General features: G+C 40.9%; 1 protein-coding gene across 13 annotated transcripts; it reads left to right on the top strand.

The window, feature by feature from the left end:
• Positions 1 to 79: 79 nt before the first annotated feature.
• On the top strand, positions 80 to 16,059 carry LOC141586805 (alpha-1,3-mannosyl-glycoprotein 2-beta-N-acetylglucosaminyltransferase-like). Of its 13 annotated transcripts, none has more exons than XM_074408163.1 (13): positions 304 to 490; positions 842 to 934; positions 1,939 to 1,973; positions 2,068 to 2,158; positions 2,277 to 2,322; positions 2,403 to 2,474; positions 2,590 to 2,710; positions 2,795 to 2,833; positions 4,431 to 4,503; positions 4,673 to 4,784; positions 14,037 to 14,155; positions 15,517 to 15,632; positions 15,933 to 16,050. In XM_074408163.1, the coding sequence occupies exons 2-8, from the start codon at positions 912 to 914 to the stop codon at positions 2,821 to 2,823; spliced, it is 417 nt and encodes a 138-aa protein (XP_074264264.1). In that variant the 5' UTR covers positions 304 to 490; positions 842 to 911; the 3' UTR covers positions 2,824 to 2,833; positions 4,431 to 4,503; positions 4,673 to 4,784; positions 14,037 to 14,155; positions 15,517 to 15,632; positions 15,933 to 16,050. The 13 variants fall into 13 exon arrangements, with proteins under 13 accessions (XP_074264269.1, XP_074264268.1, XP_074264260.1 ...); XM_074408162.1 differs by having other exon boundaries at positions 2,795 to 2,861; XM_074408165.1 differs by having other exon boundaries at positions 2,412 to 2,474; positions 2,795 to 2,861; positions 15,933 to 16,021.
• Positions 16,060 to 18,137: the final 2,078 nt, after the last annotated feature.

Raw genomic sequence — 18,137 nt, 5'->3', positions numbered from 1 at the left:
CACAACAGTACCTTTTACCATTTCTCCCCATTTTACCCCTTTTATCATTATTTTATGAATTATCAGTGCTTCTCACTCTGTCATTCCTCTTCTCTCCGTCTCTTTCCCCTTCTATGTCCTCTCTTCTTTTTCGACTTTGGAATTTGTCGTTGCCTTGGTTGCCTGCCATATGCTAATTTAATCTAATTGTGGGTGCTTTTTTTTTTTTCTCCCTCTTTTCGAATCCCACACTGCTCCTCATTCTCTATTTCTATATTTCTCATCTGCTGATCTGCTCTGTTCTGTCCCAATTTCCTATCTGTGGATCTTTTACGAATTTCTTCATCAAAATATCAATCAATTATATGGCGAAATTCCCCCTTTTGTAGGAACCCTAACTCTAACCCTCTAGCCAAAACAATCACCATAATTCCTCTTCCATAAAGCAATTCAATTATCGAATAGAATCAACAATGGCGATGACGAAGAAGATTATACGAACACGTAGCAGGTAAGTTGTCTTATTCATTATTCAGATTTTGTTCCTCTATGTTAACTATTTAGGTAGATTATTGATTGTGGGTTAAATTAAATAATTTCGAGTTCATTTTTTGGGTGTAAATAAATTGCATGCAATGATTTGGGGGTTTTTTAGGTTTAAATTGATTGCGTGCAATACTTTGGCACAATTTAAATTTCTGGGTTATTTTGGTGCTTTGCTTTTATTTTTTATCTAGATTATTGCATTTACGCATCAACTTTGTGTGTTTAACTGAAGATGGTACTTACTATAAAAACTGTGCTCACTAATCGGTCTTTACGAATATAGCCTTATGATAACCCCTCTATACAACAATTTCAGTGCAGGCTGTTAACTACTTTCATGTCATCACCACTGCCGAAGAAAGAACAGTTCACGCTGTTAACGGACCATGTACAAGTGCCGGTGCGTGAGGTATGCTAATTTTATTTTATGCGAATTCCTGATATTGATTGGTTTGTCTGTTATGGGTGGTAATAATCTGGTGTGGTGAGTTTACAAGAAGTTGTGGTGTGTAGCTGTAATGACCATGTTTTCACAAAGCAGAAACTTATAACAAAGATCTAAAAGCTTAAGATATTCATCTTTGTCAGGATTTTCATTCAATGTAGATAGATGCATACTTTATTACTAAATTTAAACTAACCCAACAAATCCCTGAAGTAAAACTATCAAAATAGTAGGTGTGAATGTGTGGTCGTACCAGCACTAATGCACCTTTTGCCAAGGCATCTTGTTGCATTCTATTTCTTTTTCTATTTTGTTTCTGCAAATAAATATCAGATAAGTTCATAGTATATTTCTAGTAATTACTTGGATTGGTTCATATAAAAAAAACGGAGTTGATTGAGAGAATCTATATCATTTTCCGACACATATAGGCCACTGATTAAAAATATTCAGTAAGTCTGTATATCAAGTGATTTCCATGCATCTGTTTTCCTGCTGATCTCAACCTTTTTTTCATATGATCACGTGCTTTTCTGTTAATATAAGACTGGATCAAGGTTCTTTTCATATGATCAAGTGATTTCTAGGAATTAATTCAGGCTGTAAGGAATTTATAGGAATGTTGTTCATGGAAGGATCAAGGTTCTTTTCATATGATCACAAAGTTTTCTGTTAATATAAGACTATAAGCTACTGTACTGTATTTGTATTTTCTGTTTTGTTGTTGATTGGCCTATCTCCTAACATCATTCTTTTTTGTTTCTGTGACAAGTCTGAAATTGTGATTCGAATTTCAAATGAAAATAAGCGGAGAGAAGAAGTTCACAAAAGAGCCTGTTTCTTGCCCAGTTTATAACTACAAATAAAAAAAGTTCACCTGAGTTCGTCAATTTGTTAATATGTCGTTCTTACTTTAGCTTGATGTTTTACTGAGGCTTTGTGTTCAATTATTCTATTTTCTTGTGTAGGGAAAGGCCATCAAAAGTTGACCGAGAAAATAGAGGTTCAACTCATTTAATTTAGGCCCATGTTCTCATTTTCAGGAACATTAATTGAGCACCTGACTCATTAGGTTTCTAATATGTTGAAACCAATAGGTACCAGTGGCAGCTATCGTTGTCATGGCTTCGTTGGCATGGTCTGCAATCGTGTTGATTACCTTGAAATAACAATTAAATTGATTTTAAAGTATGTCTCCCGTTCCACGTTTAGCATCTATACCCATTGGCCACCACTCAGTGTTTATGTGTGAAAGATTTTAGTGACCTTGATTCTATATTCTGATCAACTTATCGTTCTTTTCCAGATATGATAGCAACGCTGCATCAAAGTATGCGCTCTTTATATTTCAGGTATATATTTTGGTAATGATCTACCCTTCTACTGGAACAATGCTGTTATAAGTCATGATTTGTAGAATTAAGGTGTACAGATATTGCAGGATGGACCAGACCCAAATGTAAAAAACAAGGCACTTACTTTTGACCAGATGACTTATATGCAGGTAAGCAACTACGCTTAAATTTTGTTTTTGCCAAAATTTCATAATACCGAAATTTCATTCCATTTTATTCACCAATTGCGATTTTTATCATGAATTCAATCTTAAATTATTACAGCATGTGGATCACGAAGCTATTCAGGGGAGGCTTGGGGAGTTGATTGTTTACTATAAAATTGCACGTAGGTTCCATGAAGTATGGTTTACTTTCCTACTGAACACCGGGCAAGCTGAAAAAGGTTCAACTTCATGCTTAACAGCAATCGATTATTCTTTAATCAGATTATTACCTTTCAATAACACGACATGTGTGCTATTGGTAGTGATCAAGGTCATTGAGAAACGACTTTAAGAAAGAGATGGTATGCCCTTTTTGTGTGGCGTCTACTGGTACATGTTTCTAAAACCTTAACAAACTTCTTTAACTGATTTTTTTGCGTGACTGTGTGAGTGCTACACCTATGTAATGTGTATACTACCAGTAAATGCATAATAGTGGCACATAATATGAAATGCGTACCATGGTGTGGTACTCTACTTTCCTTGCTTAGCCAGATTGTTAGGAATGTCAAAAATGAAAAAAAAAATATACACCCTTTTACTTTATTATGTGCACTTCCATGCCATGTGTTGCATCATTAATTTTGTGGTAGGATAGAAATGTTGAAATTTTGGAATTATGCTAGATTAAGAAATGAGATTTATGGAATCTTAGTGTGGCTGTCAATTTCTTTAGAATTTTCTCAATTGCCTAATCAACAAAAGTATCAGATGGCGGATATGCGACACAAAGTAGGATAGAGTGCTCGGGAAAATGATTGTAGTCGAAAGGATAAGAGAGTATTAATGGTTGAATCATTGTCTTTTTATTGTGGGTTAGAAATTTGAATTGTCATATGATGATACATTGGTTGTTCCTTGCTCGGGTAGTTAATGAAACTTATAGTCGGTTGGTGATTAGTCTTGACGAGAATGATGCTAATGAGCCGAATCAAAGTGATTGTTCTAATTGGAGAATTTAGTGACATTAAAAGTGCCACATACCTTATATTTAAGCCATGGTTCAGTGAAATTTCTGATCAAAACAAATAATGATATAAAAGAGCATGAAAAATTGGTGGGTGAAACATCTCAGCAAGGCTTGCATGATGCTATGAGTTCATCACTACTTCATCTGTTCCGGTTGATGAGGATTCAGAACATTATTCTGGTGGTCCTTATATTGAAGAGTTGGATAATCACTTGAATTCAGGTATTAGTTGTACAACCCTTGTCTAAATTAGCAATGATTATTGTATAAGATTGTCTGAAATTATGAGACGGTGATTACTTATCGATGTTGCTTGATTTCATTGTGGGACGGCATTATTATGTAATATGTGCTGAAGTGGTTATTTATTTGTGTTGCTTTCATTGTGGTTGGCGGGATTTTGATAAAATGTGTAGTTGTATGCAGTGTAGGTATTCAGGACTCATGTGTGCATGGTTTTAAATTTCAAGCACATGTTGTTAGGTGAAGAAATAGGACTGGCACCTACAACTCGTAGTTTACAAGTCACATCTTTTCAACCAAAAAGATCAATACAAGCCGAAAAACATTCTTGCCAGACTGAATACTTAGAAAGAGGCTTCAGTACAATTTGTGTTGATTAAGGTTTATCTGATGTGGACCACAAGTGCTAACACTTTTTTCTTTATTGTTACCCTCCACCCGAAGTTGTAACTTTCTATATATGAACTTGGTATAATACGTATTATTGTATCATCTTATTTGTGGAGCCTTTGGTTTTTGCCGTCTCTAAAAGTCCTAACTTTATACTATCTTTATTATGTAAAGTCACTTTAAAGTTGGTCGTGATATTTGAAGATTTAGAAATCAAGATTAAATGCAGTATGATGTACCTGAATAGATTCAGAGATCAAGTCAAGCCGAGTTTTAACAGCATGGCTAAATTGCAGATCCAACTATCCAAGGACACCATTGAATAAGAAGCAGGGGAGGGGGCAGTTACCATTGGTGGGCGATTAAGAGGTAGTTATCTCGCTTCGCTGATTTTTACTTGGTAGTTGACTGTATTTTTCAAGAGCATATGACTTTTCACGAGAATTCTTCGTGTTTTGCTTAAATTATCATTTTTGGTTTTCCAGATCGTTTTTATCTTACTGTAGCTGATTTGATTCAATTATCCCCTGTTTGGCAGAATGTTGCTTCTATGACATCAACCTCTATCCGCATACCAATCTGCATAACTCGGCATGTGTAATGAAAATGTCTGTGTTGAAGGGGAATGTGTTGGCACCATACCAGATTCGGTATGCTTATAACTTTGCTTTACTAATTCATAGGTTTAATCACATCGCTTGTGTTTAGCTTTAAAGATGTCTCTTTAAATGATTTTGAAACATAAGCTATGATATTATACGTCTCGGACCAGGGAGGCTTGTATGAAAGAGTTGCATCAAGTAGGGGCAAAGTTCTTGCCTTGATTAGTCTTATCATCCATAGAGTTATTATTTCCTCAGTATTTTAGTGTGTATTAGATGAACTGAAAAGGAAGAGGAGAACAAAGGCAATGGTGGTGCTAGGGAAAATTTAAATTGATCACCCATCTTTTCTCATTGAACTCTGCAATAAGCCTATGCACGCCGTTTACTCCTTCAAATACCCGGAGCCCGTTTTCTTGCTTGATTAGTGAAGTCGAAAGTCATTGACTCTAAGGGCAAGAGGTCCCTTCATATACTTAAATGTTTAAAGGCATCTGATTTTTGGTGATAGAAGTTAGAACATTACACTACAAACAAATATTTGTTTCTCATAATTACTATTCTTCAGCTCCAATAGCCCGTCATTAGTTTTTCGACTTTAGGTCAAAATGAATGAACCCAAATGCTGCGAAATTTTATTATATTTAGTTTTGTTTATATCATTGCTTTAATGGATAGTAGTGTGGTGCATTACATAAACTACTGCTTTATGTCTTACCTCCTACTATATATCATGTATACCTTGATCTATGAATCTACTTCTTGATTGATGACTTATCTTAGATCTTGATGGAGAAAATTCTTGAGTCATACTGGTTATTTTGCTATTGAACTAATGCTCTGGTTCAAAGTAGTTTAATTCAGTTTTATTTACAAATGCATCTAGGAACGTGCTATAGCTAAGATGAATCTACATGAATTCAAAGCTCGGCAGGAGCAGGAAGAAAAACATCTGAGAAGTGTGAAAGTTGAATGCATAGTCTTTGTAATACTCCGTATTTATAAGTCTTGGGGTACTCTATCGAGTAGCCCTTACTCTGTCGAGTAAGGGCAAGTTGCGAAATAAAATAGTTTCTGACCTGTTGGGTACTCGATCGAGTAGCTGGGGCACTCGATCGAGTAAGGGGGTACTCGATCGAGTACCTCGGGTACTCGATCGAGTAGCCGGTTTTACGGGGAGTTTTCTCGGGTTTTGTTAATTATGCGATTAAGGTATTTAAGTATCGTCGTCATTGTTTTAAATCACTTTTACAAAACCTAAAACCCTGTTTAAGAGAGAAAGCAACAAGTTCATCTTCCTAATCGCATTCTTAGCAATTCCCGGAGTTCAGACGGTCAGTTCTTGTCGTTATTCGTATCGTTGAGTTCCTTGCGTCGAGGGTAAGATCTACGTACCCTTTTTATTGTTTTTCCCTTGATTTGGTTAAACCCTAATTTAGTGATTGGGGGTTTTTATGTGTAGTATGTGATGTGTAGCCTCTATGTGTTATATGATAGGAGGAGGGTTCATAGAAGAGGCTTTTTGACTCAGCAGTAGAGACCGTCTGATTGTGTGCATACCAGGTAGGATTTCCTACTCAGTATTAGTCCCATAATGGGATATTGGTTGATGTGTTGTATTTGGTTGTTTGATATAATAATTGTACTGTGCTTGTGGTTGTGATTGCTGTTGATGGTTCGCGAGGCGTGGCCTCGGCTGAGTGGGGTCACTTGCGGGAGTGACTTCACGCCCTAGTTTCGCCCTTCGTGGAACCCGCCACGAAAGGGGATGTGCACATTAATGGACAGGGTTATCGCTCACTATGTGGAGCGGGGATTTGGTGGGTACGGCTGCGGTCCCCCATCGGGGTGGTCCGGTGGGGATCGGTATTGAGATGATGGGAATTGGTTGGTTGTGTGTGTGTGTGTGTGTGTGGCGATTAAAGCCGTCATGTGTATCTTATTGTTGTTATACATATTGATTGTGTGATTAGTACGACCCGGTGTTGTTTTGTAAACTGCGGTGATCCATTCGGGGATGGTGAGCGGTATTGAGATGAGTCTTGGGATAGGCTGGGATGCCACGACATGATGATAGGAGTCTTCCATTTGTAGCCTTTAGTTTATTTACATTTCATTAAACAGTCATTTTGAGATAATGTATCGTACTTTTGGTTTGGTGTTGAGGATTGTAACTATTCGCTAAATTATTTATAATAAACGTTGTTTCTTTATTGTTGTTTGATTATCATTGCCTCGGGTAACCGAGATGGTAATGTCTTCATACCTGAGTGGTCCTGGTAAGGCACTTGGAGTATGGGGGTGTTACAAATGGTATCAGAGCGACGATCCTGAAACCTGTAACCAATGAACCTAATGAACATAGAGAGTCAATTAAAATGAACCCGGGGTAAAAGTTGTAGGAGCTAGTGCAAAGGCTTGGGAGACGTCCTAAAGTCGCAGGGGTCGCCCTACAACTTTGAACCGGTCACATGGGGGAAGTGTTTGTCGAGTCGTATGTGTGTTTGGTTAACTTGTGTACGGATGTGGTGAAATGTGTTAATTGTTGGGTGTTGAAGTAGGAAGTTGAGCATGTGAAAGAAAATGGTGATATGTGGGAATTTGTTGATGAAATGATAACATGTTGGATGATTTACAATGTGGCATTTAATAATATGATGAAATAATTTCATAGATAGTAGAAAAGATGCGTAGCATGTTTATTATGATATAATGTGGTTCATAAAGTTTAGCATGTTAGCATATGACGTAACATGCGGGTAGCTCTTACGAATTAGTGTTACTCGATCGAGTGGGACTGACTTGATCGGGTGGGTTTTTGGCGATTTTGAGTCCAGAATCGAGTTTTGGGGCACTCGATCGAGTAACTAGGGGTACTCGATCGAGTAGGGGGTCACTTGATCGAGTAGCCTAGATACTCGATCGAGTAGGTAAGAGATCAGAAGGTCTGTTTGGGGTCTGAAGTTTGGGTACTCGATCGAGTACGTGGGGCACTCGATCGAGTAGCCCGTTACTCGATCGAGTGTGTTTGGGAACTTGATCGAGTGGGTTCTGGGTGGCGTGTTTCCGTGTTTTGAGGTTTAGTACGTATGTTCATATCTACCCTTTCTTATATATGTATAGTTTCAAGATGCCGCCCAAGAGAACTGCTTTGTATGCGAGAGCTGAGCTTATGACCGTGGATGACATCGTTAAGATGTTAGAGCACCAGGATGCTCTCACTGAGACCCTAAAGAAAGTGAATGAGGACAAGAATAAGGATAAGGAGAAGGAGGTTGATCATTCAAAAATCAGCCTTTACATTGCGAGGTTTAACCCGAAAGAATACAAGGGGGTTGGGGAACCTAACCTTCTTGATAGTTGGCTGAGAGAGATGGAGAACATCTTAGACTTGGTTCATTGTCCTGATGAGATGAGAGTGGAACAGGCCGCGTTCTATCTGAGGGAGGCAGCAGGCAAGTGGTGGGATTCAGTGAAAGTGAGTGCTAAGGAGATATATACAAGCCAAGGCTTACCTGCTATACCTTGGGAAGAGTTTCGTAGGGCTGTGAGGAAGGAGTTTGTACCGGAACATGTGAGGAGTAAGATGAGAGAAGAGTTTGATGGTTTTAAGATGACTGTTGAGATGTCTGTGGCTGAGTACTATACGCTGTTCAATGAGAAGTCGAGGTATCTTGGAGGATATGGGTTTGAGTGAGGAGAATCTGGCATTGAGGTTTGAGAGGGGGTTGACCCCTAAGATTATGGATAAGTTACCCGTGGGAATCCTTACAGATGTTAAGGAAGCTTATGAGAGAGCTGGGAGAGCGGAGAGGTTGGTGGAGATGGCTCAGGAGAGGTTAGGTGGTGAGAAGAGGAAGTCTGAGAGCGAGGGTGGTGGCCAATCTAATCACAAGAAAGGCAACCACAATCAGTCTAAGGGATTTTCTTCTGGGTCTGGGTTTAGTGCTGGGGCTTCCTTTGGGCGTGGCCGTGGAAGTGTGAGTAATAGTTGGGGAGTTACCTGCTATAGCTGTGGTGGTGTAGGCCACAAGAGACATGAGTGCACAAGTGCACCGGGATCTTTCCAGAGACCTGCGCAGAGCTTCGCGAGCAACAGACCGGCTGGATCATGGCCAAACCGGGAGTCGAGTTACAGTGGAGGCAACCGCAACGGCGGTAATTCTTATCGAAAAAACACCAGCGAACAACAACAACAACAATCAAGGGTCGGTGCTAAGCCGACCGCATCGCCTAGCACCGTCCCAGGAGGTGGGCGGAAGACCGATGGCAAGTTATTCATGATGGAGAAGAAAGCAGCTGAGAAAGATGCGCACGTTATCACCGGTACATTCCTTGTTAATGGTATTCCTACCTTTGTTTTGTTTGATTCGGGGGCTTCTCGGTCGTTTGTGTCTTCGAGTCATGTAAAACAGTTGGGTTTGAGAGTATACGAGTCTGTTAGTGAGCAAGTTTTCATACCTTCGGGTGAGTCTGTATCGTGTGGGAGATTTTTTTCAGGGATGTATCTTTGATAGTTGGGCAAGTTGATTTCCCTGTAGACTTGCTAGAGTTTCCTTTTAACGGTTTTGAGATGATAGTTGGGATGGATTGGTTAGGAAAGTATAAAGCTAAGATAGACTGTCATCAAAAGAAAGTGTCTTTAAGAGGTCCTAAGGGTGTTAGTGTGTCTTATCGTGGGTTTCTAGTCAAACCCAAAGTTAAGTTGATTGCATTGCCTGTCACCTTGAAGTCTTATCCGAGGAAGGGATGTCCGCTGATCTTGTGCCATGTGAGAGATGATCGGATAGAGAGTCCGGCGATTGATGAGATACCAGTGGTGGGGGAGTTTGCGAGATGTTTTTCCGAGGAGATTCCGGGTTGCCACCGAAGAGGGAGATAGATTTCACCGTTGAGTTGAAGCCAGGGACGGGGCCAATCTCTAAGGCACCGTACCGTATGGGTCCTAAGGAGATGGAGGAACTTAGGAAACAGTTGGATGATCTGATAGAGAAGGGATACATTAGACCAAGTGTATCGCCGTGGGGAGCACCAGTTCTTTTCGTGAAGAAGAAAGATGGGAGTTTGAGGTTACGCATAGATTACAGGGAGCTGAACCGTGTGACGATAAAGAACAAGTATCCTTTGCCAAGGATAGATGACCTGTTTGATCAGTTGAGCGGTGCAACAGTCTTTTCTAAGATTGATTTGAGGTCGGGGTACCATCAGGTGAAGATTAGAGAGGTGGACATACCAAAGACAGCTTTCACGTCGAGGTATGGCCATTATGAGTATGTGGTGATGCCGTTTGGGTTGTCTAATGCGCTGGCAGTGTTTATGGATTTGATGAATAGAATCTTCAGACAGTTTTTGGACCAGTTTGTAGTGGTGTTTATCGATGATATCTTAGTCTACTCTAAGACTAAGGAGGAGCATGAGGAGCATCTGAGGATCGTGTTGCAGACTTTGAGGGATCATGAGTTGTATGCTAAACTGTCCAAGTGTGAGTTCTGTTAGAGAAAGTTGCTTTTAAGGACATGTAATCTCTAAAGATGGGGTAGCTGTGGATCCGGCGAAGATTGAGGCGGTGACAAAGTGGGAAGCACCGAAGAATGTTCTTGAGGTTAGGAGTTTCTTGGGTTTAGCCGGATACTACGGGACGGTTCGTGAAAGATTTCTCCAAGATAGCTAGACCGATGACAGCGTTGATGAGGAAAGAGAACAGGTTTCGTTGGGATGAGAGTTGTGAGACGGCGTTCCAAACATTAAAGGAGCGTTTGACCACAGCTCCTGTCTTAGCATTGCCTGAAGGGAGCGAGAACTTTGAGGTTTATACAGATGCCTCGAAGAATGGGCTGGGATGTGTGTTGATGCAGAATGGCAAAGTGATTGCCTATGCTTCTAGGCAATTGAAGCCTTATGAGGAGAACTACCCTACTCATGATCTGAAGTTGGGTGCAGTGGTGTTTGCTCTCAAGATTTGGAGACATTACCTTTATGGAGCAATCTTTAAGGTATTTTCTGATCACAAGAGTCTTAAGTACATCTTCACGCAGAAGGAGTTGAACATGAGGCAGAGGAGGTGGATGGAGTTGATTGGCGATTATGACATGGAAATTATCTACCATGAAGGGAAGGCCAATGTTGTTGCTGATGCTTTGAGTAGGAAGAGTGTACATTCCTTGTGTACAGCTCTTTCTTTGATGAGGCTGAGGGATGAGGTAGCGAGTTTTGGGATACATATGATGCGAAAGGAGATGCCATGGGTGATATGACAAAGACATCCGGAGTTTTATGATGATATTCGGGATATGCGGGCTTTGGATCCTAAGATAGTGGAGTGGAGAGTGGAGTAGAAAAGGGACAAAGTGTCCCGATTTTCTATTCATACAGACGGTAGTTTGAGGTTTGATGGTAGGTGGTGTGTTCCTAATGACGAGGAGTTGAAAAAGACAATCATGACAGAGGCGCATTGCACACCGTATTCAGTTCATCCAGGTGGAGACAAGCTATACAAGGATTTGAAGAAAACGTTTTGGTGGCACGGATGAAGAAAGAGACAAATGAGTTTGTGTCTCGTTGTTTGACATGCCGAGAGTTAAAGGTGAACAATGACGACCACAAGGTAAGATTCAGTCTTTAGAGGTGCCTGAGTGGAAGTGGGAATCCATTTCCATGGATTTCATTGTGGGTTTGCCAAAGAGTCAACAAGGTAACAACATGATTTGGGTGATAGTGGATCGTCTGACCAAGTCAGCTCACTTTGTTCCAATGAAAGATACATGGACTAAGGCACAATTGGCTATGGCCTATCGAAAGAACGTGCTTAAGTTACATGGAGTCCCTAAGGACATAGTGTCTGACAGAGATGCGAGGTTTACATCGAGGTTTTGGAAGGAGTTGCAAGAATCGTTGGGAACAACTTTAAAGATGAGTACAGCATTTCATCCTGCGACAGACGGGCAGACTGAGAGAACAATCAAGACTCTTGAGGATATGTTGCGAGCTTGTGTGATGGATTTTGGTTGTAGCTGGGAGTAGAGGTTGGACTTGATAGAATTTTCTTACAATAACAGTTATCACACCAGTATAGGTATGGCACCGTTTGAGGCTTTGTATGGGAGGAGATGTAGGAGTCCAATCTGTTGGGACGATAGTCTTTGAGAGGCAATGGTTTTAGGACCAGAGATGGTGCATGAGATGGTGGAACAGTTAAGATGATCGGGGAACGGATGAGAGCGACCCGGAATCGACAAAAGAGTTATGCGGATCTACATCGCCGGGACATAGAGTTTCAAGTTGGGGACAAGGTTCTTTTGAAAGTGTCTCCTATGCGTGGGGTTATGAGATTTGGGAAGAAAGGCAAGTTAAGTCAGAAGTTTATAGGGCCTTATGAGATCCTAGAGCGAGTTGGGGAAGTTGCTTATCGTCTGGCTTTACCAAACTGCGTTAGAGAGAGTGCATAATGTGTTTCATGTATCGCAGCTGCGGAAGTATGTGAGTGACCCGTCACATGTGTTGGAGGCAGAGAGCTTAGAGCTAGATGAGTCCTTATCATATCTGGAGGTGCCTAAGCAGATTCTAGACCGAAAGGTTAGAAAGACTAGGAGTGGTGAGACAGTTTTGCTTAAGATCCTGTGGTCTAACCACGAGACCGAGGAAGCTACATGGGAGCCAGAGGAAGCTATGAAAGAGCGTTACCCTTTCCTTTTTGATCAGGTATGTATGGTTACGGGGACGTAACCTTGTTTCTTTTAGGGGGGTAGGAGATGATCGCGAGCAGTTTTTAAGAGTTTTATACCCCTTTTATATTTTGTGTCGGGATGAGTTGGGGTTAGTATCATGTTTTATGTTGAATTTTGTTTGGCTTTTGAGTCGGGAATGTTGTGGGAGTACCTTTGGTTAGTAGTGGTTTGAACTTCGGGGACGAAGTTCCTTTTAAGGAGGGAAGACTGTAATACTCCGTATTTATAAGTCTTGGGGTACTCTATCGAGTAGCCCTTACTCTGTCGAGTAAGGGCAAGTTGCGAAATAAAATAGTTTCGACTGTTGGGTACTCGATCGAGTAGGTCAGGCACTCGATCGAGTAAGGGGTACTCGATCGAGTACCTCGGGTACTCGATCGAGTAGCTTGGTTTTACGGGAGTTTTCTCGGGTTTTGTTAATTATGCGATTAAGGTATTTAAGTATCGTCGTCATTGTTTTAAATCACTTTTACAAAACCTAAAACCCTGTTTAAGAGAGAAAGCAACAAGTTCATCTTCCTAATCGCATTCTTAGCAATTCCGGAGTTCGAGACGGTCGATTCTTGTCGTTATTCGTATCGTTGAGTTCCTTGCGTCGAGGGTAAGATCTACGTACCCTTTTTATTGTTTTTCCCTTGATTTGGTTAAACCCTAATTTAGTGATTGGGGGTTTTTATGTGTAGTATGTGATGTGTAGCCTCTATGTGTTATATGATAGGAGGAGGGTTCATAGAAGAGGCTTTTGACTCGGCCCAGAGAGACCGTCTGATTGTGTGCATACCAGGTAGGATTTCCTACTCGGTATTAGTCCCATAATGGGATATTGGTTGATGTGTTGTATTTGGTTGTTTGATATAATAATTGTATTGTGCTTGTGGTTGTGATTGTCGTTGATGGTTCGCGAGGCGTGGCCTCGGGCGAGTGGGGTCACTTGCGGGGAGTGACTTCACGCCCTAGTTTCGCCCTTCGTGGAACCCGCCACGAAAGGGGATGTGCACATTAATGGACAGGGTTATCGCTCACTATGTGGAGCGGGGATTTGGTGGGTACGGTGCGGTCCCCCATCGCGGTAGTCCAAAGGACGATCGATTGAGATGATGGGAATTGGTTGGTTGTGTGTGTGTGTGTGTGCGATTAAAGCCATGTCTGTGTATCTTATTGTTGTTATACATATTGATTGTGTGATTAGTAATCGACCCGGTGTTGTTTTGTAAACTGCGGTGATCCATTCGGGGATGGTGAGCGGTATTGAGATGAGTCTTGGGATAGGGGATGCCACGACATGATGATAGGAGTCTTCCGCTTTGTAGCCTTTAGTTTATTTACATTTCGATTAGAGCAGTCATTTTGAGATAATGTATCGTACTTTTGGTTTGGTGTTGAGGATTGTAACTATTCGCTAAATTATTTATAATAAACGTTGTTTCTTTATTGTTGTTTGATTATCATTGCCTCGGGTAACCGAGATGGTAATGTCTTCATACCTGAGTGGTCCTGGTAAGGCACTTGGAGTATGGGGGTGTTACAGTCTTGTAATCTTGTTGCCTCACTGTGCTTTTATCTGCTGGTGTTTTAGAGACTCGCTGATGCAATGGACGAGGAGATGAAGAGATGTGCCCTGGAAAAGACGGAAAGTTACAAGCACTATTGCCATCTTTGCAACATTGAATTACCTTACAAATTTGATTACTTTAGGTTTATTTATTCTTGCCTTTATTTGACAAATAATTTCAAGATTTAATCCTTGCAGGTTGTATTTATCTTTGTCGCTAAGCATGGTGCTTGGTTACTTCCAAACCATGGTATTATATATCAGTTTTGAGATTTGATCCTTAAATATGTCTTGTTGGTCTCTTCTTGGTAATTGCACCGTAAATGCGGCAAAAACCACTTCAAAAGACGATCCCTTTAACCTTCGTAATCTTGATGACTAAGTAGCGCTGGATATTTAATACCTTAAATGAAACCCGCAACGTTTCCTTTTTCCCCCTCTATGTAGATGACTCCTGGCATGCTAATTTTGACGATTTTCATTAGAAATTCAAGGGACTAATCAATTGATGTTGGTTAGGACTGTAGGTATTTATAAGCTTACGGGTTTAAAATGGTTATTGATTGTGTAGTTTTCGGAGTTGATTGAGATTTTGATTTTGATTTTTTGATGAGATGGTTAACTTGTGAGCTAATGTCCAATAAGTGGAAATTTTGGTTGAGTGTGGTGTTATTAGCTACTGGGGACTGTACTATGCATTAACACAGTTAGCTAAATTGTAGATTGGTTTGAATATAGGTTACGGTCATGGGGGAATTCTAACTTCTAATCTAAGAATTAGGAACCTAAAAAAGTTAGAGTCATAGTTAGCTAAATCACGAATTGGTTTGTTGATTGGTTTGATGATAGGTTACAGCCGGCTCCTCAATCTCGTAATGTGTGGTTTGTACATTATAGTGGTAATTAGAAGTCTTTGGCATTATTTATCAAGTTAGGTAGAGAGTTATATTGTTAGGTATAGGTTAACCTGCGATTCAAGTTACGTCACATGAATAGTGCCTTTTTCATCATAACCTTTTTTTTTTTTGACAAAACAGAGAGCCAAAGTTTCAGTTATGGGGGAAATAATAACAAAAAGGAGGGGCGAGAGTTTTCGTTAGAGTAAGTTCCTTTAATTAATTTCCCTTCTCCATTGGAAATATAGATTTAGAGAGAGCGAGGGAGAGGTAAAGGGGTACAGGTTGGAAGGGAGGGAGAGCAACCGGGGATGGTTTTTTTCGGAATTGAGAGGGAGAGGGATATGGGGAGAGGTGGGACAAGGGAAAGCGTCTCCTTTGCATATGTGGTGTACCCTCATTAATTTGTTCAATATATGTGAATTATATTTCAATCAAATGTATAAAATTAATTAGAATGAAGGGAGTATGAAAGACACATAGGAGAAACATGAAAGACTAATAGGTGTTGATACTTTAAGACGATGGCATGGGTATACGGTTAATAACAAGATGAACTATTCCTTAAGTGATGGCAAGAATGATTAATTTTAAAATTCTATTGGCAGTTCGCGACCTTTGTTGCTGGTTATTAGTCCAAAGCTGTAATGTAGAAGTGGAATAAACTGAAGGAGATCCCTTGAAAGAAGAGTCTTGATTCCCAGCTCAAGTCTATAATCATGAAGTATGTATATATATATTATGTGTTTCTTTAACCAATTTCCTGGTTCAATATGTGACATTCAAAGTGTAATCACCAAATTCCCGACTTAAGGTTAATGAGAGTATAAGACGAGGAAGGAGGATAAAGAACGCATTTTTCCCACCCCACCTTGTGTTAGTTTCTTTATCAATATTGTACCAAGGCTTTGCATGTAAGGGATCCAAAAACCAACAATAGTGTTTTGCATATTTTGTATAAGTGTACCAAGCCTTTTTGCTTGAGTCATTTTTTTCTGAGTCATCAGTTGGATCCTTGTCACAGGATTGACGACCATTCAGTGATATCGAGGCCAGATTATCAATGAGCATGTTCTTCTCACAGTCCGAGCAAGGTTAGTGCTTGTATATTAGAAATATTTTAATTCAGATGTTTTCTTTGAGAATGAGTTCTGATGGGGTTTTATCTCAACATTTTTTTCATTTTTGGGGGTTGGATTGGAGTTCTGTCAAAGAATTGTTACTACGAAATAAGTTAAACAGGAAGGAGGGAATGGAGGGAGGGACAGTCGGACAGATAGTTTCTGCTTGGTTTTGTTTAGATTGAAAGGGAGGCACAAATTGTTTCTGCTTGATTGTGTGTAGATTGAGAGGGAGCAAGGTGAAGGGTGGAAGGGAGAGAGATCGTTTGTGCTTTGGTTTTGTTTAGATTTGAGAGAGAGGGAGAGAGAGAGAGGGAAGGGAGATGAGGAGATATTAAGAGGGAAGAATGGAAGATGGGAGAACGTCGTTCCTTTGCATGTGCGTGTACCCTTATTAAGTATGACTTATATGAGAAGCTGCACATCTATCGCATCAAATCAAAATGTACACCTGTTACCGGATCAGGTCCTATATTTCTGCACCATGTAATTTTCAGCATGGACCCATGCGAGGGAGGCTGGGAGGGAAGGGGAGAATGAAAGAGGAGGGAGGGAAGGAGGGGGTGAGGGAGATAGTCTCTGGCTGATTTTTTAAGAGGAAGGGAGGAAAAGAGTGAGCTTAAGGCATGCTTAGGGAACTGTAGAATGTTCCTTGTGTAAGGCTCCTTGTCTAATACACATTATCCCCAGAATGAAAAAACGGTCATTTTCGTCTCAACATTTGCCTTTATCATCACTTAAAAAACTGCCCATTTGCAGATCCGCAAAGCTATGTAGCCCTCAGTTTACATGGCCAGCTCGCTTAAGCTAAGTTTCTGGCATGGAGAAGAGATTCGTTTTACCGCCGATGGTGAAGAGATCGAGTATGAAGGAATTTTAGACAAGACATGGTCCAAGTAAGGTTGTGAGCTTGTTATACAGTTATGCTAAACATGCATATTCACTACCTTATCAGAACACCAAAGCCAAAACAAATTTCGGGAAGTACTTGAACATGTGATTTCTGCTGATGACGGTGTAATACCCGCCCTTTTAGGGACCCTTTGACCAGCGTTGACTGACCATGGGAGCGGGAGTAGTCTTAGAAAAGTGTTCCAAAACCATCTTGGGCTGCGTGTTAAGAGTGGTACTCGATAGAGTAGAGGCTACTCGATCGAGTAGCTAGGTTACTCGATCGAGTAGGGGGCCACTCGATCGAGTATGTTGGGTACTCGATCGAGTACCTGGTTTTCAGCGAGGGTTTTATATCGCGTTTTGTTAAATCCGCAAATCACTTCTGCCACTTTCCTTATATCCTTCAGTCGCCTCTTTCCCTCCCCTTCACCTCAAAACCTCCATGGAAGCCTTTTTGAAGATCCTTGAACCTTAGGAGGGCGTCACTGGTGTCGGGTAGCGGTCTCTTGCTGAGTTTTCTCCCTAATAGGTATGTCATAATCATCAACCGTGTCCTTGTTCTTTTAGTTAGGGTTTGCCTGTTAGTAATAGATGATGGTATTCTGGTTATAGGCGTTGCTTGGTCGCTGGACATGTTATCTGTCGGCATGGATTGGTTGCGGTGGCTTAAAGGTAGGTTCGCCTACTCGGTTTAGTAGATAGTCTAGCGTGTCGATTGTTGTGATTGTTTGGTGTTTGCTTAGTGTCGTAATTGTATGGCAACGATTGTGATGGCGGTTGTGGTTGTTGTCTCGGTTCTCGAGATGCGTCTCGGTGAGTAGAGTCACTTGCGGGAGTGGCTTCACGCCCTAGTTTCGCCTATACATGGAACCCGCCACAGAAGGGATGTGCACATTAATGGACAGGGTTATCGCTCGGTATGATGAGCGGGGATTTGGTGGGTGCGGCTGCGGTCCCCCAGCTGGCGGGGATCAGTCCAGTGGACGATCGATGTGAGAGATTGGTTGGATTGTCGTGGATTGTGTGTGTGAGACCCATAGCATCGTATTGTGTTGTTGGTTGTAGCTGTTATTCTTTGTGTCTTATCTCGATCTTGACCTTGTGTGGTTGTTTGTTTGTTATGTGTCTGCCGTGATCCCTTATGGTGAGCGGTGATCGGTCTTAGCAGTGTTGATGTTGTTGATAGTGAGTCCGGCGGGGATGAGTCCTCACGA

Source organism: Silene latifolia, chromosome 6, assembly GCF_048544455.1.
Source record: "Silene latifolia isolate original U9 population chromosome 6, ASM4854445v1, whole genome shotgun sequence".
Classification (NCBI taxonomy): Eukaryota; Viridiplantae; Streptophyta; class Magnoliopsida; order Caryophyllales; family Caryophyllaceae; genus Silene; species Silene latifolia.
Note: the sequence above shows the minus strand (reverse complement) of the source record. Positions and strands in the feature narration are given on the sequence as shown.